This window comes from Salvelinus fontinalis, chromosome 19, assembly GCF_029448725.1.
Source record: "Salvelinus fontinalis isolate EN_2023a chromosome 19, ASM2944872v1, whole genome shotgun sequence".
Taxonomy (NCBI): domain Eukaryota; kingdom Metazoa; phylum Chordata; class Actinopteri; order Salmoniformes; family Salmonidae; genus Salvelinus; species Salvelinus fontinalis.
The window spans coordinates 36,975,330-37,002,104 of NC_074683.1; the positions used below are offsets into that span (position 1 = coordinate 36,975,330).

General features: G+C 41.2%; 1 protein-coding gene across 2 annotated transcripts in view; it reads right to left on the reverse strand.

Annotated features, from left to right (window-relative positions):
* LOC129816679 (pyridoxal kinase-like) overlaps positions 1-26,153 on the reverse strand; it is a 31,195-nt gene extending 5,042 nt beyond the window's left edge. Inside the window, exons 1-9 of one of the 2 annotated variants that reach the window (XM_055871445.1) lie at positions 25,661-26,152; positions 24,950-25,004; positions 6,509-6,613; positions 2,232-2,315; positions 2,075-2,109; positions 1,865-1,950; positions 675-720; positions 475-586; positions 233-369 (exon numbers count right to left, since the gene is read on the reverse strand). In XM_055871445.1, the coding sequence (XP_055727420.1) occupies positions 233-369; positions 475-586; positions 675-720; positions 1,865-1,950; positions 2,075-2,109; positions 2,232-2,315; positions 6,509-6,613; positions 24,950-25,004; positions 25,661-25,741 (741 nt within the window). In that variant the 5' untranslated portion in view covers positions 25,742-26,152. Of the gene's footprint in view, positions 1-232; positions 370-474; positions 587-674; positions 721-1,864; positions 1,951-2,074; positions 2,110-2,231; positions 2,316-6,508; positions 6,614-24,949; positions 25,005-25,660 lie in introns of both variants that reach the window. The other variant, XM_055871446.1, reaches the window with a different exon arrangement.
* Between the last annotated feature and the right edge of the window lie 622 nt (positions 26,154-26,775).

A 26,775-nucleotide genomic window follows, 5' to 3' on the forward strand; every position in this document is an offset into this window, starting at 1 on the left:
CTGAGAGACAACCAAACATGCTGACAGAGGAAGACTGACTACAATCTCCATTGTTAGACATTCAGTTACCTGCATCAATCATTCACTAGCATCTCTCCCGTTGACATTGGGCTGAGAACATAGCAGCTCATTGAAGAAAACAAGCCATTCACAACTGAGCAAGAAACAGGCTCAGCAACGATTCTAATCTCTAAACAATTCTAATAAACCCCCTGCTGGGGGTATTACTGACCTTCAGGTCATTGGGATGGTGGTGGTTCCAGGCCAGCAGCATGGCAGTGAACAGGTCCCCCGTGCCCACAAACACTGCATCCACCTTGGGCATCTCAATACGAATCTTCTGGGTGGACTTGCTCCCATCTGTCCTAACTGAGGAAAGGACACAGTGTCAGTATGAGTCTGTTACCTTTTAACATGTTACCTTTTAACATTGGCAAGTTAAACTTTCACCCTCCCTCCCGGCCCTGGCCTTACCCATTTTCTGGCTCCCAAGGGCCACCAGGAACTGGTCCCCATGAGGAGAGGTCAGGTCTGTGCTGGTGAGAACCACCGTATCAGGACCCATCTGATGGAGCAGCTCCATTACCTGAGAGGGCAAGAAGCCTTCATTATAAGTCAAGATTAAAACCATCATCATGATGTGTATTAGCTCTATAACGGACAATGGAACCCACGTCAAGAGCGTCTTTTTCTGTGCTGATCGTCCTCCCCGTCAGCAGCCTAAGAGACACACGCAGAGAGGTTACAGTACAGGCACAGAGGTGCTAGACATACTTGCACACATGCCCGATGTAATCCCACATTAGTCCAGAGGGTGTATTTTGCAGGCAAATCAAGTCAAGCTATGTGTGATTCTGAATACATAAACCAGGGCACAGTTCCCTTACAGGTTTGGTCTGCTGCTTTATGAATAAAACATGAGGGAATAATGAGTTTGTGACCTATAAGAGTTATTATAAACTGGGTGCTTTGAGCCCTGAATGCTGATTGGCTGAAAGTCGTGGTATATCAGACCGCATACCATGAGCATGACAAAAAAATGTATATTCACTGGTCTACTTACGTTGGAAACCAGTTTATAACAGCAATAAGGCCCCTCGTGGGACTTGTGGGATATGGCCAATATACCACGGCTAAGGACTGTATCCAGGTACTCCACATTGAGTTGTGCAGAAGAACAGCCCTTAGCTGTGGTATATGGGCCATATACCACACCCCCTCGGGCCTTACTGCTTCACTTTACAAAGGGCTAAGAACAGCAACCAGGTTTTTCTCTGAGGTAGTACTACTGTAGTAAGCATTGATGGTCTCATTACTGTAACAGCTACATTATGACATGTTGTGTAGCACTTAATACATGTAACCCAATGTAACCTAGTAGCCACTGTACTCACACTGCCTCAAACTGGTCGGGTGTGAGGATATCAGCCACTGTACTCACTCTGCCTCAAACTGGTCGGGTGTGAGGATATCAGCCACTGTACTCACACTGCCTCAAACTGGTCGGGTGTGAGGATATCAGCCACTGTACTCACACTGCCTCAAACTGGTCGGGTGTGAGGATATCAGCCACTGTACTCACTCTGCCTCAAACTGGTCGGGTGTGAGGATATCAGCCACTGAACTCACTCTGCCTCAAACTGGTCGGGTGTGAGGATATCAGCCACTGTACTCACACTGCCTCAAACTGGTCGGGTGTGAGGATATCAGCCACTGTACTCACTCTGCCTCAAACTGGTCGGGTGTGAGGATATCAGCCACTGTACTCACTCTGCCTCAAACTGGTCGGGTGTGAGGATATCAGCCACTGTACTCACTCTGCCTCAAACTGGTCGAGTGTGAGGATATCAGCCACTGTACTCACTCTGCCTCAAACTGGTTGGGTGTGAGGATATCAGCCACTGCTACGACTTTGTCTCTGTAAACAGGCAGTATATTCTCAGGGACATACTGGAAAAGAAGAGGGTAGAATGTTCATGAGTGGTCTGAACAGGACTATAACAATAATAATAAGAATGGACTATACGCATGGATAAATCTACAATAAAAGTGCTATGAAAGCATGGATACTAACCATAGAGCCTTGGTCTCCCATTACTGGATCACACACTGATAACACAAAGAGAGAAAATATGGAATACACTCACACCCAAGCTCTACATCCATCCACAACCTTGCTGAGCGTAGCTACAGTGTATGGGATACACAACTGTGTAGCAATAGTTACTCACCATATACCAGTTTGGGATTCAACCTCTTCAGCTCTTGAACAATGTCCACCACTGTCTCTAAGAAAGATGTGTCCCTGGTGTACCCTTGGGGAAGAAGAGAGTTACGCAAAGGTCACTTCAAAAGTCACAAACCTCGTGTGTAAACCTAAAAAATAAATAAACGTATTCCAATCTTTGCAGAGCATAGGTTAACCCATAAGAGTCTAAGCTGGGCAATTTGGAATTTTAAGATCCCTTGAAGTAACAAAAAAATATAATAATAATAGTAATTATTATTATTATTATTTGACGACAAATGATATTTGTCCTTACTGCTACACTACATCTCATTCCATAATCATTAATATGGAGTTGGTCCCCCCTTTGCTGCTATAACAGCCTCCACTCTTCTGGGAAGGCTTTCCACTAGATGTTGGAACATTGCTGCTATAACAGCCTCCACTCTTTTGGGAAGGCTTTCCACTAGATGTTGGAACATTGCTGCTATAACAGCCTCCACTCTTCTGGGAAGGCTTTCCACTAGATGTTGGAACATTGCTGCGGGGACTTGCTTCCATTGAGGCATGAGCATTAGTGAGGTTGGGCACTGATGTTGGGCGGTTAGGACCGGCTCACAGTCAACATTCCAATTCATCACTAAGGTGTTTGATGGGGTTGAGTTTAGGGCTCCGTGCAGACCAGTGAAGTTCTTCCCCACCGATCTCGACAAACCATTTCTGTATGGACCTCGCTTTGTGCACAGGGGCATTGTCATGCTGAAACAGGAAAGGCACAAAATCATCTAGAATGTCACTGTATGCTGTAGCGTTAAGATTTCCCTTCACTGGAACTAAAGGGGCCTAGCCTGAACCATGAAAAACAGCCTCAGACCATTATTCCTCCTCCAACAAACTTTACAGTTGGCACTATGCATTGAGGCAGGTAGAGTTGTCCTGGCAGCCGCCAAACCCAGATTAGTCTGTCGGACTGCCAGATGGTGAAGCGTGATTCATCACTCCATAGCAACGCGTTTCCACTGCTCCAGAGTCCAATGGCAGCGAGCTTTACACCACTCCAGCCGACGCTTGGCATTGTGCATGGTGATCTTAGGTTTGTGTGCGGCTGCTTGGCCATGGAAACCCATTTCATGAAGCTCTCGACGAACAGTTCTTGTGCAGACGCTGCTTCCAGAGGCAGTTTGGAACTCTGTAGTAGGTGTTCCAACCAAGGACAGATTACTTTTACCCTGCTTCAACACTCGCCGGTCCTGTTCAGTGAGCTTTTGTGGCATGCCACTTCGCGGCTGAGCCGTTGTTTCTCGTAGACGTTTCCACTTCACAATAACAGCCCTTAAAGTTGACCGGGGCAGCTCTAGCAAGCCTGAAATTTGATGAACTGACTTGTTGGAAAGGTGGCATCCTATGACGGTGCCACATTGACAGTCACTGAGCTCTTCAGTAAGTCCATTCTACTGTCAATGTTTGTCTATGGAGATTGCATGGAGGTGTGCTCTATTTTATACACCTGTCAGCAACGGGTGTGTCAGATATAGTCAAATCCAGAAGGGGTGTCCACATGCTATATATACAAAAGTATATTAGCCCATACAAAATATATAAACACACACACACACTCGTAGCCAAAAGTTGAGAATGACACAAATATACATTTTCACAAAGTCTGCTGCCTAAGTTTGTATGATGGCAATTTGCATATACTCCAGAATGTTATGAAGAATGATCAGATGAATTGCAATTAATTGCAAAGTCCCTCTTTGCCATGCAAATGAACTGAATCCCCCAAAAACATTTCCACTGCATTTCAGCCCTGCCACAAAATGACCAGCTGACATCGTCAGTGATTCTCTCATTAACACAGGTGTGAGTGTTGACGAGGACATGGCTGGAGATCACTCTGTCATGCTGATGGAGTTCGAATAACAGACTGGAAGCTTCAAAAGGAGGGTGGTGCTTGGAATCATTGTTCTTCCTCTGTCAACCATGGTTACCTGCGAGGAAACACGTGCCGTCCTCATTGCTTTGCACAAAAAGGGCTTCACAGGCAAGGATATTGCTGCCAGTAAGATTGCACCTAAATCAACCATTTATTGGATCATCAAGAAATTCAAGGAGAGCGGTTCAATTGTTGTGAAGAAGGCTTCAGGGTGCCCAAGAAAGTCCAGCAAGCGCCAGGACCGTCTCCTAAAGTTGATTCAGCTGTGGGATCGGGGCACCACCAGTACAGAGCATGCTCAGGAATGGCAGCAGGCAGGTGTGAGTGCATCTGCACGCACAGTGAGGCGAAGACTTTTGGAGGATGGCCTGGTGTCAAGAAGCGCAGCAAAGAAGCCACTTCTCTCCAGGAAAAACATCAGGGACAGACTGATATTCTGCAAAAGATACAGGGATTGGACTGCTGAGGACTGGGGTAAAGTAATTTTCTCTGATGAATCCCCTTTCCGATTGCTTGTCCGGAGAAGACAAGGTGAGCGCTACCATCAGTCCTGTGTCATGCCAACAGTAAAGCATCCCGAGACCATTCATGTGTGGGGTTGGTTCTCAGCCAAGGGAGTGGGCTCACTCACAATTTTGCCTAAGAACAATCCATGAATAAAGAATGGTACCAACACATCCTCCGAGAGAAACTTCTTCCAACCATCCAGGAACAGTTTGTTGATGAACAATGCCTTTTCCATGATGGAGCACCTTGCCATAAGGCAAAAGTGATAACTAAGTGGCTCAGGGAACAAAACATTGATATTTTGGGTCCATGGCCAGGAAACTCCCCAGACCTTAATCCCATTGAGAACTTGTGGTCAATCCTCAAGAGGCGGGTGGACAAACAAAACCTCACAAATTCTGACAAACTCCAAGCATTGATTATGCAAGAATGGGCTACGATTAGTCAAGATGTGGCCCAGAAGTTAATTGACAGCATGCCAGGGCGGATTGCAGAGGTCTTGAAAAAGAAGGGTCAACACTGCAAATATTGACTCTTTGCATCAATGTAATTGTCAATAAAAGCCTTTGACACTTATGAAATGCTGGTAATTATACTTCAGTATTCCATAGTAACATCTGACAAAAATATCTACAGACACTGAAGCAGCAAACTTTGTGGAAAATTATTATTTGTGTCATTCTCAAAACTTTTGTCCACGACTGTGTGTGTGTGTGTGTGTGTGTGTGTGTGTGTGTGTGTGTGTGTGTGTGTGTGTGTGTGTGTGTGTGTGTGTGTGTGTGTGTGTGTGTGTGTGTGTGTGTGTGTGTGTGTGTGTGTGTGTGTGTGTGTGTGTGTGTGTGTATGTATGTATGTATGTATGTATGTATGTATGTATGTATGTATGTATGTATGTATGTGTATATATAACCACTTATTTCTTGCCACTAAACAGTTTAAGCCCCGTCAATGCTGGGAGGGGGGGGGGGGGGGGGGGGGGGGGTTCTACTAAGCTATATGGAATTGTATTATAAAGTATCAAAATATTTGATGAACATTTTTATTTGGCCTTAGTGCTATTAGCCCATACAAACACATTGAATAACAGAAGTGTCTGTCCTATATCTGAGAGATATAAGAAAGATTAGGATGATTAATTTTTACATGTATTTAACCCCTTATATTTGGTACTAAACAGTCTCCATTTATACTTCCATTTATTTTTTGATCTGGCACCAGGGGACCATCAGACGAATCTTGTGAGGCCTGTGGGCGTACTCAAGCAAAACAATGTGTTCGTGAGTCTCACCTTTGCACAGAGGGGTCATATTAATGTGTAGCCCAAACTGTTCGTACCTTACAGACAGAAGTTGGCAGATCAGCTGTACCGACTTCAGGCGAGTCCCAAGACGCTTGTGGGCGTCATAGAGCAAAATGGAGAACACCATCATGTTCGTGAGAGAGGGGTCATAATATTTTCTGGGCCAAACCATTAAGATGCTACAGATGACTTTGTGAGAAGACCAGTTTTCGGGATGTCTCATGGTCTGACAAACACCGCTCTAGCCCTGTCACCTTTCACAGCAGATGCGGAAGGGCAACATCGGCGGATGTAGTGGATTGAGACGCATCCAATGCAAAAAACAACAACAGATCTCTCTATCTTAAAACCAACAGTTTTAAATGGGGATTTTTTTGTATTATACTAATTTGATTTCCGCGGGGGTGCGGCCATCGACCTTAGGGGGTTAAAGATCAACACAGCCATAACAATCCTACATACTATCCTAGAAATGTAAAAAAAAACTGCTTAAAATGGCAGAATCCATATTGACAATAGAAACAGCTGCAAGTCTCACCCGTGAGGATGTAGTCATAATGATTGACGTTGTTGAGTTTGATACCCTCATAGAGAACGTTAAGCTCCTCTGCCGTCAGCACTTGCCCTTTCCAATGAGCATAACCTTGGAAACAAGAGAGGTTAAGTGTCAGAGGTGAGGGATCACCTTAAGACCTAAAGCATACTCAACTTTACTCAACAGAATGTTAAGTCTGTTGATGCCTGCAATTATCCTGAATAAAAAGTTCCAACAACAAAGGGGGCTGTTGTTTATGGAGGGAGAGTGTGAACTGGTAAGTTGGCCAGATGTTTTTTTAAGTAATTCCAGAGGCAGATTTGTTTGCTGAGGTAATTATAGAAACAATGATCTCTCAGTCATCAATCAATATATCGTCTGTCTGTGATCAGTTCTTCTTATGACCAGCAGGGGTCAACGTGAAGTAGAAGTCAGCAAGCAGTTATTCAGGTTTGGATTTGGTAGATTTTTGGAAGAGATAAAGAGGCTGAGAGACAACCAAACATGCTGACAGAGGAAGACTGACTACAATCTCCATTGTTAGACATTCAGTTACCTGCATCAATCATTCACTAGCATCTCTCCCGTTGACATTGGGCTGAGAACATAGCAGCTCATTGAAGAAAACAAGCCATTCACAACTGAGCAAGAAACAGGCTCAGCAACGATTCTAATCTCTAAACAATTCTAATAAACCCCCTGCTGGGGGCAAAAATAATACAGTCTCGGGTTTCAAAGTTCAAACGTCTAAGGAATGTGTTTATTAACTTCTAACCCTGAACATGAGTTGAACACATTTAACGGAAATTATAGTTAATCATGAGCAGGGGCTAGGACTTAAACAGTTGGTCAGTCATTTGTATATATTAGTGATCTCCATTAAAATGCTGCCATGGCAGCTACATCACATAAAATATAATATATAACATTACATCACATAATATTATTATACCACTATATATCTACAATACAACATGTATGTGTGTAGAGTGCCTGTGCTAGCGTTTGTGAGCGTCTGTGACAGGGAGGGGACACAGTGGGGTGAAACTCCAAGACAATGCTGCACTTACACCATTACCCAAATCATTTGTTGATGGGCAATAAGTGATTACACCATTACCCAAATCATTTGTTGATGGGCAATAAGTGATTACACCATTACCCAAATCATTTGTTGATGGGCAATAAGTGATTACACCATTACCCAAATCATTTGTTGATGGGCAATAAGTGATTACACCATTACCCAAATCATTTGTTGATGGGCAATAAGTGATTACACCATTACCCAAATCATTTGTTGATGGGCAATAAGTGATTACACCATTACCCAAATCATTTGTTGATGGGCAATAAGTGATTACACCATTACCCAAATCATTTGTTGATGGGCAATAAGTGATTACACCATTACCCAAATCATTTGTTGATGGGCAATAAGTGATTACACCATTACCCAAATAATTTGTTGATGGGCAATAAGTGATTTGCACACAAAGGAATCTAGGTTTGGGCACAGACCTTATTGAGGCCAAAGTGAAGTGTTTGGGCTACAAAATGTCTGTCTGCTTTAATCCCACATTATCGCTCTCCCTCTTTACAGTCACCCCTTCCTTGTCCTCCCTAACATCTTTCTGTTCGTCTTCCCTGTAGGTAGTGAACTCACTGACACAGATTCAGGTTTCACTTCAGCCAGATAACGTTACCGGATTACTCTTTTAAACATTAAAACAGACAGGAGAGCAACTCACTGAACTATCAAATTAGATACTAACTACACTGTACGCAAGATAACAAATATGGTGACCACAAGCTAGGCCTATTTTGCTGAATCATGAAGAGACATTAAGAATGCACGAGGGGAAAAAATAAATGTTTCAACCAGGAAACACAGAGGCTTCCCACTGAGTTTAGTGGAGGCACCCTTGGCCCAGGCCCAAGAACAGAGAGATAAGGGGGACTTGTGGGGTGAAAGGGAAAAGTAGAGGAACAACAGGGCTCCTATAGCTTGTTCCATTAAACAGATTGGGCTGAGGGCTGTAGGCCTAACTAGATATTGATCTTCTCACCATGAAAGGATTCATGGCAGAACATCATCAACGACCAAGCCCCATATTGGGAGGTCAAGTCATGATTTAACGTAGATAACGTAGCCTACTAATAGTTCAAATGCAACCATCCCAGATATGATGGCGGACTGAAGATTGCGGTACAGAATGCCTCATGAGAAATCTCAATATTCATTATCTCTAAGACAGACTAAATAGTAGCACTACACTGATGTGATTTACTTGGGGCAATAATATTCAAGTTGGATAACAACCCCCCCAAAATGTATAAGGCTAGTGAAGTGAATTAATAAATATTACGAACGCAGTTGAGGTCAAAACATGTCTGAGAGGAACTATGAAAAAAAAAAAAAAAAAAAATGGAGAACCAAACTCCATGTGAAAACTACGAGATTCCTATACAGAAACTGAGGATTTATGCTTTTCACCACCTGGTACGGTAAGAGTGGAAACCCACCTGGTACGGTAAGAGTGGAAACCCACCTGGTACGGTAAGAGTGGAAACCCACCTGGTACGGTAAGAGTGGAAACCCACCTGGTACGGTAAGAGTGGAAACCCACCTGGTACGGTAAGAGTGGAAACCCACCTGGTACGGTAAGAGTGGAAACCCACCTGGTACGGTAAGAGTGGAAACCCACCTGGTACGGTAAGAGTGGAAACCCACCTGCTAAAGTCAATAATTGATCAATTGGGCGTACTTGAACGTGTCAGTAAAGACTTAAAGGAGAGCCTTGAAATGAGTACTTAAAAAGATGTGACAATGGAGAAAGAAACAAACAAGCTAAAAAAGGTACAGTCAATACTATTGAAACTAGAGGTCGACCGATTAATCGGAATGGCCGATTAATTAGGGCTGATTTCAAGTTTTCATAACAATCAGAAATCTGTATTTTTGGACGCCGATTTTGCCGTTTATTTTTTTTACACCTTTACTTAACTAGGCAAGTCAGTTAAGAACACATTCTTATTTTCAATGATGGCCTAGGAACGGTGGGTTAACTGCCTTGTTCAGGGGCAGAATGACAGATTTTTACCTTGTTAGCTCAGGGATTCAATCTTGCAACCTTACGGTTAACTAGTCCAACGCTCTAACCATCTGCCTCACGAGGAGTCCGCCTGTTACGCGAATGCAGTAAGAAGCCAAGGTAAGTTTCTAGCTAGCAATAAACTTATCTTACAAAAAAAACAATCAATCAATCATAATCACTAGTTATAACTACACATGGTTGATGATATTACTAGTTTATCTAGCGCGTCCTGCGTTGCATATAATCGATGCAGTGTGCATTCGCGAAAAAGGACTGTCGTTGCTCCAACGTGTACCTAACCATAAACATCAATGCCTTTCTTAAAATCAATACACAGAAGTATATATTTTTTAAACCTGCATGTTAGCAAGCAATATTAACCAGGTGAAATTGTGTCACTTCTCTTGCGTTCATTGCACGCAGAGTCAGGGTATATGCAACAGTTTGGGCCGCCTGGCTCATTGCGAACTAATTTGCCAGAATTTTACGTAATTATGACATAACATTGAAGGTTGTGCAATGTAACAGGAATATTAAGACTGATGGATGCCACCCGTTAGATAAAATACGTAACGGTTCCGTATTTCACTGAAATAATAAATGTTTTGTTTCGAGATGATAGTTTCCGGATTTGACCATATTAATGACCTAAGGCTCATATTTCTGTGTGTTATTATGTTATAATTAAGTCTATGATTTGATAGAGCAGTCTGACTGAGCGATGGTGGGCACCAGCATGCTCGTAAGCATTCATTCAAACAGCACTTTCGTACGTTTTGCCAGCAGCTCTGCTGTTTATGAATTCAAGCCTATCAACTCCAGAGATTAGGCTGGTGTAACCGATGTGAAATGACTAGCTAGTTAGCGGGGTGCGCGCTAATAGCGTTTCAAACTTCACTCGCTCTGAGACTTGGAGTGGTTGTTCCCCTTGCTCTGCATGGGTAATGCTGCTTCGAGGGTGGCTGTTGTCGATGTGTTCCTGGTTCGAGCCCAGGTAGGAGCGAGGAGAGGGACGGAAGCTATACTGTTACACTGGCAATACTAAAGTGCCTATAAGAACATCCAATAGTCAAAGGTATGTGAAATACAAATGGTATAGAGAGAAATAGTCCTATAATGACTACAACCTAAAAGATTCTTACCTGGGAATATTGAAGACTCACGTTAAAAGGAACCACCAGCTTTCATATGTTCTCATGTTCTGAGCAAGGAACTTAAACGTTGGCTTTTTACACGGCACATATTGCACTTTTACTTTCTTCACCAACACTGTGTTTTTGCCTTATTTAAACCAAATTGAACATGTTTCATTATTTATTTGAGGCTAAATTAATTTTATTGATATATTATATTAAGTTAAAATAAAAGTGTTCATTCAGTATTGTTGTAATTGTCATTATTACAAATATCTCTATATATATTTTTTAAATCGACCGATTAACCGGTATCGGCTTTTTAAGTCCTCCAATAATCGGTATCGGTGTTGAAAAATCATAATCGGTCGACCTCTAATTGAAACAGATGTTAATGAACTTAAAAAGGACATGTTTCTGAGAGAAGCCTTACTTGGTATACAGACTAGATCAATGCGAGAAAATCTGGTACTTATTGGTATTAAATAAAATGAGGTGGGAAGAGTCTGAAAGCGTGGTGAAAGAATTTCTCCTTAAAGCGCTACAGATTCCAGGCGATACTGCCGACAAAATCAAATTTGAACGTGTACACTGTTTCAGACACAGCACAGCGATACGAGCGCCCAATCGTTGCCAAATTTTCATTCTTCAAAGATAAAATAATGGTTAAAACCCTGCGCAAAATAGTCACTGGTACAAAAATAGGAATGAATGATCAGTTCCCAAAGGAAATTGCAGAACGGCACAAAGTTCTGTACCCACTCTTTAAGGATAATAGATTTAAAAGGGAAACGTGTAGCTTTTGTAGTTGATCAACTGTACATTGATAACCAACTGTTCTGAGACACCAAGACTATTCCATGGCTATTCTAAATAATGCAAAGTTTCCATAGAGGAGTCGAATAATGGAACACCGAATACTGTCCATGGTAGGGATTGTAATAAATAAAAAACAAAAACAGGAAAACAATCAAATACAACAATTGATAAAATAAATAAACTACAAATGTGACATGTGGCTCGATTCAGTCTTATGCAGCAAAATTTGAAATTGTGTTTTTTTATTAGATAAAAGTAGAGACTCAGAGCAAGAAATTGGTAAATCATACACTACAGTTGAGGAACAATGGTAAAGTAATTCTGCTTTGAAAGTTGATAAACTTGTAACCTCAATTTTGAGAAAACGGCCCTTGAATGTCTTGGTACACCTACTTGAGAGCTCTTCTTTGTCTACACCCATTTAGCATCGTTCACACCCTCTTAAGCTTTAGCCCCACCCATCTCTAACAGGCTGACCACACCGTTGCAAAATAAATGTAGAAATCTGTGTTATTCAATTATTGAGCCAACGAGCGTCTGTGTTGCAAAGGGCTAAAATAGATATCAGTTCTATTTGACGCAGATCGCGCTGCAAGTCCTGCCTCTCCCATCTCCTCATTGATTTATAGAAGCAGGTACCCACGTGCCATCTCCTCATTGGTTATACCCACGTGGGTGACAAAGACGAACGAGGTCAGTGGCGGTAATGCACATAATTTATGAAAGTTGCCAATCGCAATATAAAGTCAAGAGAAGAAAAAGTCTGGAAGGAAGAGAGATGACTAGAAACGATTTGGTTGACCGTTTTATGTGTGGATTAATTGGCGGAGTAGAGGACCTTGTGCATTTCAGGTAAAACAACCAGTCAATGTTTATATCCCAGGACAAATTAGCTAGCAACAGCAAGCTAAGTAAATAGGACAAATTAGCTAGCAAGTGCAAGCTAACTAGCCATAAATGTTTAATGCTTTTCGACCTGTCCCCAAATTAATATAATTGGTTCAGAGTTTGTTTTGCTATTTTAACCCGCGTGTCGTGATCGCGTTGTGTGGGGGGGCCAAAATACATTTATGCACGATGGCGCACGTGCGCAGCCGGTTTGGGTTCCGTGTAAGGATTCACGTGAGGCCATGTACTAAAAAAACAAAGATTAAGACTAAAGGCTGGTTTATACTACGCGTGTTAGTAAATTCTATTCGTAAATTCAGAGCATTGTCAAGATTGTCCGTTTGTAAATTCAGAGTGTTTCACTCTTGGAGTGTTCAGAGCGCACACTGGATGCTCTGGCTGAGGAGTAGGGTTGATCCGAGCGTTCTGACCTAACAGCAGCAGTCTGAAACCCAAGCTAACTGGCTAACATTGGCTAGCTTGCCAGCTACTTCCAGACAAAAATGAGAGAACAGCTCACTGACCATTTAACTCTCCCTAGTAGAGCTGTCCAGGCTGTTTTTATGTTATTCAGAGCATTGGTGACTGTAGCTGTGCTGCTGGCAATAATTTAATCACGCTTTTTCCCAACATTTACCGACACCGACCATATTCAACGGGTGTTGAGCGTTCGTAAATTCATCACGTTATTCTGCGCTCTGGCACACTCAGACGAGCGAGAGTGCTCTGAAATCGGAGTAGAGCGAATTTACCAGCTACGTCTATCGACAGTTGTCGCAGTGACATCATGAACATTCTATTGAAATGGTTACTTGCATGTTCAATGTTAGCTAGCTAACATTAGGCTATAACTAGCAATGCAAATGGCTCTGAGATACAAATAATATTACTACACATCATACATGTAACGTAAGCTAGCGAGCCAGTCAGCTAACGTTAGCTAGCTTGCTAACAGTACACTTTAACTTGAAATGAAAACAACTTTCTGACAAAATTAGAAACGTGTAATATCGGAAAATGTAGCTAGCTAGACTATCTTACACATGGATGGACACTTCTCTCGCTCTTTCACGGATGTCATGGTTACCCTTAGTTTGAAGATGTAATCTGGAGACAGGTGTTTTATACAAGAGCCTTCTGTGTGTTCTCTTTTCGACTCCATCTGCATATTTGCAATCAAACGCCAGAATGTTCTCCATCTCCTGAGCTATCATTCTAATTCCACTGATTTCAAAACTCGGTCCTCCAGAAAGTGGAGAGCAACACTTATACAGTTCTACTACGTGAAAATCAGAGTTAGAAAGGATTACCTACACATACTGACCAGCTCATGTTATAGACAGAAGCTCGCTACATGGCAGACCAATCCAAACTCATCTCTCGGCATGTCCAGCCCACTTATTTTTTTCAGCCAATCATGGCTAGTGGGAAGGTTGCTTCACTTTTTCCGTGGCTAGGCTCATAATTTAACAATTTTTATTTGTAGTTACATATGTCATACAAGTTTGTTATTAATAAGGCACATGAAAGTTCACATGTTCCAGAAGACATTTCTGCAAAAAAAAACGCATTTTGTTTAAAAAAAATAAGTTTACATTCAAAAAGTAGTGACGGGCGACATACGCATAGTTTCCTGAAATGAGTCACAAATACACTATACCATTCAAGATAGGGAATGTTGTTAAATAAATAATTTGACTTTCTATTCATAGTATTTATAAATAAATAAAAGACAGCATTAGAAGAAAGGATAATTATTGAAATAATAAATCTTCAAATATAAGGAACAGGAAAACAAAGTACTTAAAAGCCTGAAATTAGGTAGGAATCAGCATGGTAGGGATAAAAACAGCAAACAGAAGGCACAGTATGTGGGTATATTGTGATGGAAGGTGGGGTGTGTGTTTTTGTGTTTGATAAAGTCTGGAGTTAAGTGAGTGAAAAAAGAAAATGGTTGCAAATGCCAGAGCCCATGTGTGTCAGCGAGCAGGAGTTGTGAATTTTGTTGTGAATTTTTTTCTCACAGCTTTCAATTTTGTGCCAATATGGGATATACATTTTAAAATAGATCATAAATCAAGTTTATTTATTTGTCTTATCATGATGGAGCGGTCCCCAACCCTGTACCCTAGTCATCCACCTGAGCAACCCACAAAAAGGAGAAATCCTTATCTGTTTTATAGCCCTACTGCAAGTATATGCAGCCAAGACAGAAAGATAAATGCTGTGAGAGACCCACTAAAGCAGCACTTACCCCTCAAGAGTCTCAGTCTGCCTGGCAGGGTTGGCACAACAAAGCCAAAGCCCCCTGATGGGTGAGCATAAAAAGGAATTTCTCAAAGCTGCTAATGAGAACCTTGATGACCTTGTACCTAGCCGGTGGGGATTCCGGTGGGGTGCCCCCACCCAGGTAGTGTCAGTGCTGGCAAAACTAGCTGCAGCAAACCATGGGGAGTGGGTCACACTCAGACAATCAGAGAAGGGGCAAATTCTTGTGTCCCTGGTGGCACAAAATAATCATAAGGTCTGACTGCACAGAGAGGCTTGGGAAAATGGTCACAACGGGGGACCAGTGTGTGTGTGTGTGTGTGTGTATGTGAGCGCCATCAACTAGAACTTGAGATTGATTAATCAAATCTCACCATTCTAGCATGCCTTCTCAAACAACTACAACTGTGTATGCATTCGCACATCAAGTCTTCTCTTGAATTGGGCTCGGGATGGAACATCTGTTGAACATCTGAGCTTGTGGTTGTTTGAGGGGGAAGGACAGGGAGTGTGTGAGTGTGAGTGTGTGTATCCCACATCTGTTGCTATGGGGTAATGATGTTAGGAACAATACAGGATGAATCACAATAATTGTTTATTATTAGTTAATTGTGGCAATAAAATATGCAAGATTTTTTTTATATATACACACAGTATCAGTCAAACGTTTGGATACAGCTACTCATTCAAGGGTTTTTCTTAAATTTGTATTTTTACTATTTTCTACATTGTAGAATAATAGTAAAGACATCAACACTATGAAATAACAGATATGTAGTAACCCCAAAAAATAGTTAAACAAATCAAAATATATTGAGATGAGATTCTTCAAAGTAGCCACCCTTTGCATTCTCTCAACCATCTTCACCTAGAATGTTTTTCCAACAGTCTTGAAGGAGTTCCCACATATGCTGAGCACTTGTTGGTTGCTTTTCCTTCACTCTGCGGTCCAACTCATTCCAAACCATCTCAATTGGGTTGAGGTCGGGTGATTGTGGAGGCCAAGTCATCTGATGCAGCACTCCATCACTCTCCTTATTGGTCAAATAGCCCTTACACAGCCTTGAGGTGTGTTGGGTCATTGTCCAGTTGAAAAACAAATGATAGTCCAACTAAGCACAAACCAGATGAGATGGCGTATCGCTGCAGAATGCTGTGGTAGCCATGCTGCTTAAGTGTGCCTTGAATTCTAAATACATCACAGACAGTGTCACCAGCAAAGCACCCCCATCGTCATCACACCTCCTCATTTACATTTTTACATTACATTACATTTAAGTCATTTAGCAGACGCTCTTATCCAGAGCGACTTACAAGTACATACATTCATGCTTTTTTGTACTGGCCCCCCGTGGGAAACGAACCCACAACCCTGGCGTTGCAAGCGCCATGCTCTACCAACTGAGCTACACGGGACTGACTCCTCCTTCTCGCTTCACGGTGGGAACCACACATGCGAAGGATAATCCGTTCACCTTCTCTGCATCTCACAAAGACACGACGGTTGGAACCAAAAATCTCAAACTTAGATTCATCAGACCAAATGACAGATTTCCACTGGTCTAATGTGCATTGCTCGTGTTTCTTGGCCAAAGCAAATCTCTTCTTATTGGTGTCCTTTGTAGTGGTTTCTTTGCAGCAATTCGACCATGAAGACCCGATTCATGCAGTCTCCTCTGAACAGTTAATGTCGAGATGTGATTGCAGCATTTATTTGGGCTGCAATCTGAGATGCAGTTAACTCTAATGAAATTCTCCTCCGCGTCTTCCTTTCCTGTGGAGGTCCTCATGAGAGCCAGTTTCAGCATCGTGCTTGGCGGTTTTTGCAACTACACTTGATGAAACTTTCAAAGTTCTTGAAATGTTCCAGATTGACTGACCTTCATGTCTTAAAGTAATGATGGACTGTCATTTCTCTTCACTTATTTGAGCTGTTCTTGCCATAATATGGACTTGGTCTTTTACCAAATAGGGCTATATTCTGTATACCACCCCTACCTTGTCACAACACAACTGACTGGCTCAAACGCATTAAGAAGGAAAGAAATTCCACAAATTAACAAGGCACACCTGTTGATTGCAATGCATTCCATGTGACTACCTCATGAAGCTGGCTGAGAGAATGCCATGAGTGTGCAAAGCTGTCATCGAGGCAAAGGGTGGCTACTGTAAGAATATTTTGAAGATAAATACACAACGCAGAAGACGACGAGAGGTCAATAGAGTACTAACGATCAATGGAAATAGTGCTTTTTCTGTAATATCAAATGGGTCAGAGACATAACTCACAGCTACATGGCAAGTTCTCATTGGTCCAAATTGTTTATACATTGAACCTGAAATAGGATACTTGTTATTTGATCATTGGCCCAGTTTTATTGCAAGGAATTCTAATTGGTCTACCACAGGCTAAGGCTGGGTTATGAAACTATATCCTGTCCCTTTGTTCTGTGGAGAGAATCCCAGGAGAGAATCACTGAGGACAGGGGAGCATGAACATCTACCATCTACCTCCCGCATGATTTGTTCTCTTTGAATAAACAAACCTATTTTCCCCTCCCTGATTTGCTTTGGGGTCTGTGTTATTGGAGAATAACATCAACCGCTAACACTACTTTGAAGAATCTAAAATATATTTTGATTTGTGTAACACTTTTTTTTGGTTACTACATGATTCAAAATGTGTTATTTCATAGTTTTGATGTCTTCACTATTATTCTACAATGTAGAAAAGAGTAAAAATATAAATTAAGAAAAACCCTTGATTGAGTAGGTGTGTCCAAACTTGACTGGTACTGCATATATTTTTTTAAATAACTGTATGCAATACAATTGAGGTGACTGTGTTGGAAATGCTTTTGGCAGTTAATCTGATTCTGTTCTGTGGGTGGCACTGGGTGCTCTTTATAAAGGATGGGTCCCAATCTCTCGAAGGCCCTGGGATCCAAGTGGAAAAGGGTGGTCCGCCAGTCACTGGGACAATCCAACTTGGGATGGGGGGAGGTTTTAGTTTTTGGAATAGTGGATAACAATTGGAGGTTTACTCAGTAGCAGTGCAAATACCATGGTATAGCTATGGTAATATCATTATGGTACTTTTTAAAGGTAAGTTTACAAAAAAACTATATATTATGATAAATACAATTGAAACTTCTATATCATTTATAGTAAATGGTGAAATAAGTATAGACAGTTATAATGGTAATGGCTTAGCAGATAATAAGAAAAGACGATCAGTATTTACCTGGCTAAAAGAGAAGGAGTATAATGTCTATTGTTTACAGGAAACTCATTCAACTATTTTAGATGAAGTTATGTGGAGAAAGGACTGGGGAGGAGAAACATACTTCTCCCATGGGCAAAGAAACTCAAAACAGATGATGATATTAATTAACAATCATTTTGATCCGATTGTGCAAATTGTTCAAAACAATCTGTAAGGTGGATAGATTATTTTAAATATGTTATTGGACCATAAACAGTTTTGGCTCATTAATCTATACAGTTCAAATAATGATGATCCACACTGAAAATATATTTAATAATGTAAAAATCCTACATGCAAGACTATTATTATGGTGGGATATAATAATACGGTTTTAAATACCTCAGTGGACAGTAAAGGAAATCACACTACAAACTATCACCCTTATTCACTTAAGGAAATCATGAATATGATGGCTTTAATGGAACTAGTGGATATATGGAGTCTTAAAAATCCTGATCTAGTGAGATATACAGTTGAAGTCGGAAGTTTACATACACTTAGGTTGGAGACATTAAAACTTGTTTTTCAAGCACTCCACAAATTTCTTGTCAACAAACTATATAGTTTTGCAAGTCGGTTAAGACATCTACTTTGGGCATGACAAGTAATTTTTCCAACAATTGTTTACAGACAGATTATTTCACTTATAACTCACTGTATCACAATTCCAGTGGGTCAGAAGTTTACATACACTAAGTTGACTGTCCCTTTAAACAGCTTGGGAAATTCGAGAAAATTATGTCATGGCTTTAGAAGCTTCTGATAGGCTAATTGACCTCATTTGAGTCAATTGGAGGTGTACCTGTGGATGTATTTCAAGGCCTACCTTCAAACTCAGTGCCTCTTTGCTTGACATCATGGGAAAATCAAAAGAAATCCTCCAAGACCTCAGAAAAAAAAACTGTAGACCAGCACAAGTCTGGTTCATCCTTGGGAGCAATTTCCAAACGCTTGAAGGTACCATGTTCATCTGTACAAACAATAGTATGCAATCATAAACACCATGGGACCACACAGCCATCATACCGCCCAGGAAGGAGACGCGTTATGTCTTCTAGAGATGAACGTACTTTGGTGTGAAAAGTGCAAACCAATCGCAGAACAACAGCAAAGGACCTTGTGAAGATGCTGGAAGAAACGGGTACAAAAGTATCTATATCCACAGTAAAAAGAGTCCTATATCAACATAACCTGAAAGGCCGCTCAGCAAGGAAGAAACCACTGCTCCAAAACCGCCATAAAAAGCCAGACTACGGTTTGCAACTGCACATGGGGACAAAGATCGTACTTTTTGGAGAAATGTCCTCTGGTCTGATGAAACAAAAATAGAACTGTTTGGCCATAATGACCATCGTTATGTTTGGAGGAAAAGGGGGATGCTTGCAAGCTGAAGAACACCATCCCAACCGTGAAGCACGGGGGTGGCAGCATCATGTTGTGAGGATGCTTTGCTGCAGGAGGGACTGGTGCACTTTCCAAAATAGATGGTATCATGAGGCAGGAAAATTATGTGGATATATTGACGCAACATCTCAAGACATCACTCAGGAAGTTAAAGCTTGGTCGCAAATGGGTCTTCCAAATGGACAATGACCCCAAGCATACTTCCAAAGTTGTGGCAAAATGGCTTAAGGACAACAAAGTAAAATGTATTGGAGTGGCCATCACAAAGCCCTAAATCCCATAGAAAATGTGTGGGAAGAACTAAAAAAGCGTGTGCGAGCAAGGAGGCCTACAAACCTGACTCAGTTACACCAGCTCTGTCAGGAGGAATGGGCCAAAATTCACCCAATTTGTGGGAAGCTTGTGGAAGGCTACCCAAAACGTTTGACCCAAGTGACACAATTTAAAAAAGGCAATGCTACTAAATACTAATTGAGCGTATGTAAACTTCTGACCTACTGGGAATTTGATGAAAGAAATAAAAGCTGAAAGAAATTATTCTCTCTACTATTATTCTGACATTTCACATTCTTAAAATAAAGTGGTGATCCTAACTGACCTAAATTAGGGAATGTTTACTGGGATTAAATGTCAGGAATTGTGAAACTGAGATTAAATGTATTTGGCTAAGGTGTATGTAAACTTCCTACTTCAACTGTACATGGCGGAGGCTCAATGAAGCAAGTCGTCTTGACTACTTTGTTATGTCATTTTCGCTGGTATCAAAAGTTAAGAGTGTTGATAGGGGAGAGAATGAGGTCAGAACATCAAATAACTGGTATATACAGTGCATTCGGAAAGTATTCAGACCACTTGACGTTTTCCACATTTTGTTACGTTAGACTTATTTCTCAAATTGATTCAATTATTATTTTTCTAAATATCTATAATCTACACACAAGACTCTATAATGACAAAAAGAAAACCTTACTTACATAAGTATTCCAACCCTTTGCTATGAGACTCGAAATTGAGCTCAGGTGCATCCGGTTTCCACTGATCATCATTGAGATGTTTCTACAACTTTATTGGAGTCCACCTGTGGTGAATTCAACTGATTGGACATGATTTGGAAAGGCACACACCTGTCTATATAAGGTCCCACAGTTGACAGTGCATGTCAGAGCAAAAACCAAGCCATGAAGTCAAAGGAATTGTCTGTAGAGCTCTGAGACAGGATTGTGTCAAGGCACAGATCTGGGGAAGGGTACCAAAACATTTCTGCAGGATTGAAGGTCCCCAAGAACACAGTGGCCTCCATCATTCTTAAATGGAAGAAGTTTGGAACCACCAAGACTCCTAGATCTGGCCGCCCGGCCAAACAGAGAAATCGGGGGAGAAGGACCTTGGTCAGGGATGTGACCAAGAACCTGATGGTCCCTCTGACAGAGGTCCAGAGTACCTCTTGAGATGAGATACCCTTCTAGAAGTACAACCAACTCTGCAGCACTCCACTAATCAGGCCTTTATGGTAGAGTGGCCAGACGGAAGCTAATCCTCAGTAAAAGGCACATTACAGCCCACTTGGAGTTTGCCAAAAGGCACCTAAAGGACTCAGACCATGAGAAACAAGATTCTCTGGTCTGATGAAACCAAGATATAACTATTTGGCCTGAATGTCAAGCGTCACGTCTGGAGGAAGCCTGGCACCATCCCTACGGTGAAGCATGGTGGTGGCAGCATCATGCTGTGGTGATGTTTTTCAGCAGCAGGGACTTGCAGACTAGTCAGGTTTGAGGGAAAGATGAACGGAGCAAAGTACAGAGAGATCCTTGCCGAAAACATGCTCCAGAGCGCTCAGGACCTCAGACTGGGTCGAAAGTTCATCTTCCAACAGGACAACAACCCTAAGCACACAGCCAAGACAATGCAGGAGGGGCTTTGGGACAAGTCTTTGAGTGGCTCAGCCAGATGCCGGATTTGAACCCAGTCGAACATCTCTGGATAGACCTGAAAATAGCTGTTCAGTGACACTCCCCATCTAACCTGACAGAGCTTGAGAGAATCTGCAGAGAAGAATGGGAGAAACTCCCCAAATACACGTGTGCCAAGCTTGCAGCGTCATACCCAAGAAGACTCTAGGCTGTAATCGCTGCCAAAGGTGCTTCAACAAAGTACTGAGTAAAGGGTCTGAATACTTACGTAAATGTGATATCAGTTTATAAAATTCTTAATACATTTGCAACCATTTCTAAGGGGGTCTGTGGGGAGGAACAGTAGAGGAACAACATGGCTCATTCTATCGCTTGTTCCATTAAACAGATTGGGCTGAGGGCTGTAGGCCTAACTTGACATTGATCTTAACTTCTCACCATCAAAGGATTCATGGCAAAAAAAAACATCTCTTTTCATCTACTACCAAGCCCCATATTGGGAGGTCAAGTCATGATCTAACATAGATCCTGTAGCCAACTAGAAGTTAAAAGGCAACCATCCCAGGGTTCAATCTCTGAGTGAATGGCATGTACTCTATGAACCCATTACTTAACAGTTCACTATCTCCTTTCTGTACAGTTAACAGATTATCAATCATTAACTGTAGGACTATCTCCAACACCTTACTGTATTTAATAAGTGCAATTGCTCAGGTACAAAAGTACTGTCTCTGAGTTCATGTAGTGCAAAGTCAAAAGAGCGATTGTTTAGACTGCAGGGTAATGTACGAGTTCACTGCCTCATCATTTCACTCCAAACATTCAGTCTTTCTAGACTTAACTTTAGAAAAAATTGTTTTGGGAATTGCACTAGTTAGAGCCAAAAACACATTTTGCATAAGCACAAAAGGCTCAATTCTTCTCTGAGTGAACACTGTTGAACTTTACAACAGATGGGTGGAAACCCTCAAATTGTGGAGAGAGGTTAAAAAAAAGGCCTCACCAAAAATGAAGAGGGTGACTGTATCCACTGTATGTGTAAGTAATCCTTTGTAATGCTGCTTTTTTAAAAGATATCACAAAGAACTGCAAAAGTGTTTTTTAATGCTCTCCACTTTCTGGAGGACAGAGTAGTGCTACACACTGTGGTTAATAAATACTTGAATCTTGAATGTGGGCCGAGATGATATTGGCTACTGATATGGGCCAAAAAGAATCCCACAACCAGATATACATTCCATAAGGTAAGTGATACAGTGATACATTCCATAAGGTAAGTGATACAGTGATACATTCCATAAGGTAAGTGATACAGTGATACATTCCATAAGGTACTCGTTTAAGAAAACTAAGCATATGTCGCACTTCACTACCTCACAGGAGGAAATTGAACATATGTTTTTTTGGGGTGGCAGAAATGCCTTCTGCAACATGTGAACTTTGCCAGTCACATTTTGTTAAAGGTCCCCAAAGCACACACATCCCTGGGTCGCTCGTCTTTTCAGTTCGCTGCAGCTAGCAAATGGAACGAGCTGCAACAAACACTCAAACTGGACAGTTTTATCTCAATCTCTTCATTCAAAGACTCAATAATGGACACTCTTACTGACAGTTGTGGCTGCTTTGCGTGATGTATTGTTGTCTACCTTCTTGCCCTTTGTGCTGTTGTCTGTGAACAATAATGTTTGTACCATGTTTTGTGCTGCTACCATGTTGTGTTGCTACCATGTTGTTGTCATGTTGTGTTGCTACCATGCTGTGATGTGTTGCTGCCTTGCTATGTTGCCGTCTTAGGTCTCTCTGTATGTAGTGATGTGTTGCTGCCTTGCTATGTTTCCGTCTTAGGTCTCTCTGTATGTAGTGATGTGTTGCTGCCTTGCTATGTTGCCGTCTTAGGTCTCTCTGTATGTAGTGATGTGTTGCTGCCTTGCTATGTTGCCGTCTTAGGTCTCTCTGTATGTAGTGATGTGTTGCTGCCTTGCTATGTTGCCGTCTTAGGTCTCTCTGTATGTAGTGATGTGTTGCTGCCTTGCTATGTTGCCGTCTTAGGTCTCTCTGTATGTAGTGATGTGTTGCTGCCTTGCTATGTTGCCGTCTTAGGTCTCTCTGTATGTAGTGATGTGTTGCTGCCTTGCTATGTTGCCGTCTTAGGTCTCTCTGTATGTAGTGATGTGTTGCTGCCTTGCTATGTTGCCGTCTTAGGTCTCTCTGTATGTAGTGATGTGTTGCTGCCTTGCTATGTTGCCGTCTTAGGTCTCTCTGTATGTAGTGATGTGTTGTCCCTCTTGTCGTGATGCGTGTTTTGTCCTATATTTATATTTAGTTTTTTATTTTTACTCCCAGCCCCCATCCCTGCAGAAGACCTTTTGCCTTTTGTTAGGCCGTCATTGTAAATAAGAATGTATTCTTAATTGACTTGCCTAGTTAAATAAAATAATAATGTGCCTTAAGCTACCTGCAGATTCATGCAGGATAATAATAATGTTATGAGTTGGGATTATGGTTCACTGTTTAGCTAGCTAGCTACATGTGTAAACAAAAGACTCCATTATGCAAGCAACCATTTCAATAGAATGTTTATGATGTCACTGTACTGTTTACACCTTCTGTATCCTGTGCATGTGAAAAATAAACTTAGATTTTATTTGATATAGTGTGCGTTTACCAGAGACGGTAATGTGAAGAATAACATGATCGTCACCAAAGTGAAATTAGGATATAACGTTAGGCCAACGAGACAGTGGCCTGCTTTTATTTTGTCACACTCATAACCGTAAACTATTTTCTGGAATTAGCTCGCCATTAACTTGTCAATAATGATCTTGTTGTGAGTTTATTTTTGCGTAATTATGAATACAAATGATCTAAAGTTAAGGCGTTGTCAGCTATATGCTATGGTCATTATTTGAACTGGCTAGCTAACTTAACAAGCTAGAAACGAACCAAAATATTGTTTAGAAAGATGCTTTTAGTTGCCTGCTTTGCTACATTGACATTTACTAAATTCATTTTTAAACAGATTGGTTTATTGGTGTTAAAATACACCAGATATGCTATTTTGGACCATCATTTGAGTGTTTATACTTTTCTATTGTCATCTGACAATGATCATGATGTCACTGTGACAACTGTATACAGACATATTGATAGTCATCGTATTAAATCAGACTTTAGTCTTGAAATCTTTGGTTGTTTACTACACTACCTTACTCACTCTGTTTAGCACATGGCCTCATGTGAATCCTTAAAGAGATGGGTGGGGCTAAGGCTTAAGAGGGTGTGAACGATACTGAATGGGTGTAAACAAAGAAGAGCTCTCCAGTAGGTGTACCAAAACATTCAAGGACCATTTTTTCAAAAAGTGGGGTTTATCAGCTTTCAAAGCAGAATTACTTTCCCGTTGTTCCTCGACTGTAGTCTATGATGTACCATTTTCTACCTCTGGGTCTTTACTTTTATCCAATATAAAAAAAAACACAATTTCTAATGTTGCTACATAAGACCAAAGTGTAGGATAGGATTTCATTTGATTCTTGATAACGTTTTCTTCTAGTGTACTTCTTATACATAGCCTATTGTTGCCTCTGTTTACCAGATGTTTCTGTCAAATGTTACATTGAAAAACGAGCACGGAGTTACTGCACTGCACACACCTGTGTGATTGGAGAATTGCACTGAGTTGATGGAGTCCACCTCGAACCCAAGCACCTGTGAGGGGAGACAAGCAAATCATAACAATGCTTGCAAATATTGCATCACTTTTGTGGGTTTATGACATATCTTTCTTCATGAACACACACAATCATTTGAGTACAACATCATAACCCCCATTGCATTGATTCATTATGTCTGCATGGTTGGTTGAGACACTATGAACAGTCTGTGGAATAGAAGTGACACAGTTCATTATAACAGGCTTGTGATACACTGTATCCTGTATTGTTCTATTGTGTTACTGACTGTACGTTTGTTTATACCCAGTGTAACTATGTGTTGTTGTTTTTGTCGCACTGCTATGCTTTGTCTTGACCAGGTCGCAATTGTAAATGAGAACTTGTTCTCAACTGGCCTACCTGGTTAAATAAAAGGTGAAATAAAATACATTAAAAAATCATCTGGCAAGTATAGGCTGCACTATTGTTATTCTGAATGACTATTCGGAGCTTCTCCTAACCTCTTCTATTCGCTAAATACACTACAGGTTACTGTATACCCATGTAATTTAGCTAATTCTGCTAATCTAACCAGTTTTGCGAATCTCTCCTAACCCTTGGACACTGTGGCTCCTCTTTCTCAGCATGTAGCCAGGCAAGTCGATCAGAGTTGTCGAACGAGCAAGTAACGGAAACATATTAATTTCTTACCTGCAATGGAAATGTCGCCGATTTATTCCCGACGTATCCCCTGACAACATGACTCTGGATAGATAACACACGACACTCCATTTCAAGGATGAAGTTAAAAATGAAGATACGAAGGCTGTGGAATAAGATGTGTTCCGTGCACGAGCTAACGACGCTCACTAAGCAAACAATCCGGTAGGCTACACGAGCGTATGCGAAAACTCCACTGTATTCAACTGTAGGCTACAATAAGGACACGACACAGCATTGACGATTCAAGAAGACTGACTGGCTGCAATATCGCAGGCAACTATATGGACACCTAAGAAAAGTCACCGGCGCCTTAAAGTGGATAATGATTTAAGTTTCTAGTACAAACAAATGATTCTCACAAACTATCCCAATGTAAACTGACATCCAAACCGATTCAACCATGGGTTACATAGGGTCGGAGTCAAACACATGATAATTGAAAGGCAGGGACACAGAAGTGTGGTCCCTTGAACTCGAGTTGCGAAATTCATTTATATTGCAAGCTGTTGCTACTGCCACTGGCTGTCAGCAGGGGTCAGCATAACATACACTGCACATTCAGTACTGCTAATTCTTTGATTATAACATATAACATAACATGATGATGAAAATAAGAAAGAGCTTAATGGTTGTCATTGTTTATCATCAGCAATTATTGCAGCTAATATTAAAAAATTAAAATAATGATCACAGTGTTTTTTTATTATCAATCAACATTTCACTTGTCTGAATGATATGATTTCTCTTGTCAGACATTGTTGTCTGTTGAAGAACACAGCTCACACACATACGTCAGTCTCATAAAGATGAAGACAAGAGTTTTCCCTTGTTTTATCTCAATGATCAGTCTCACTTTTTACAGACAGAGGGTCTACACAAGAAACGTCCTGTATCACCACCAGTCTTGAATCTGGTCTTAGAGACTTAATAAACAGCCTAAATGCACTGAATCACACTCTCTGTGTGTCTCTGACTGCAGGCCAGCTTAGACCAGTGGTTATACCTGATATTCAATCTCAGTGATACTGATACTGTAGTGTACAGTAGGCTTACGCATGTCAGGTGGGCAGAGTGATACAACATATCTGGTGGGCAGAGTGATA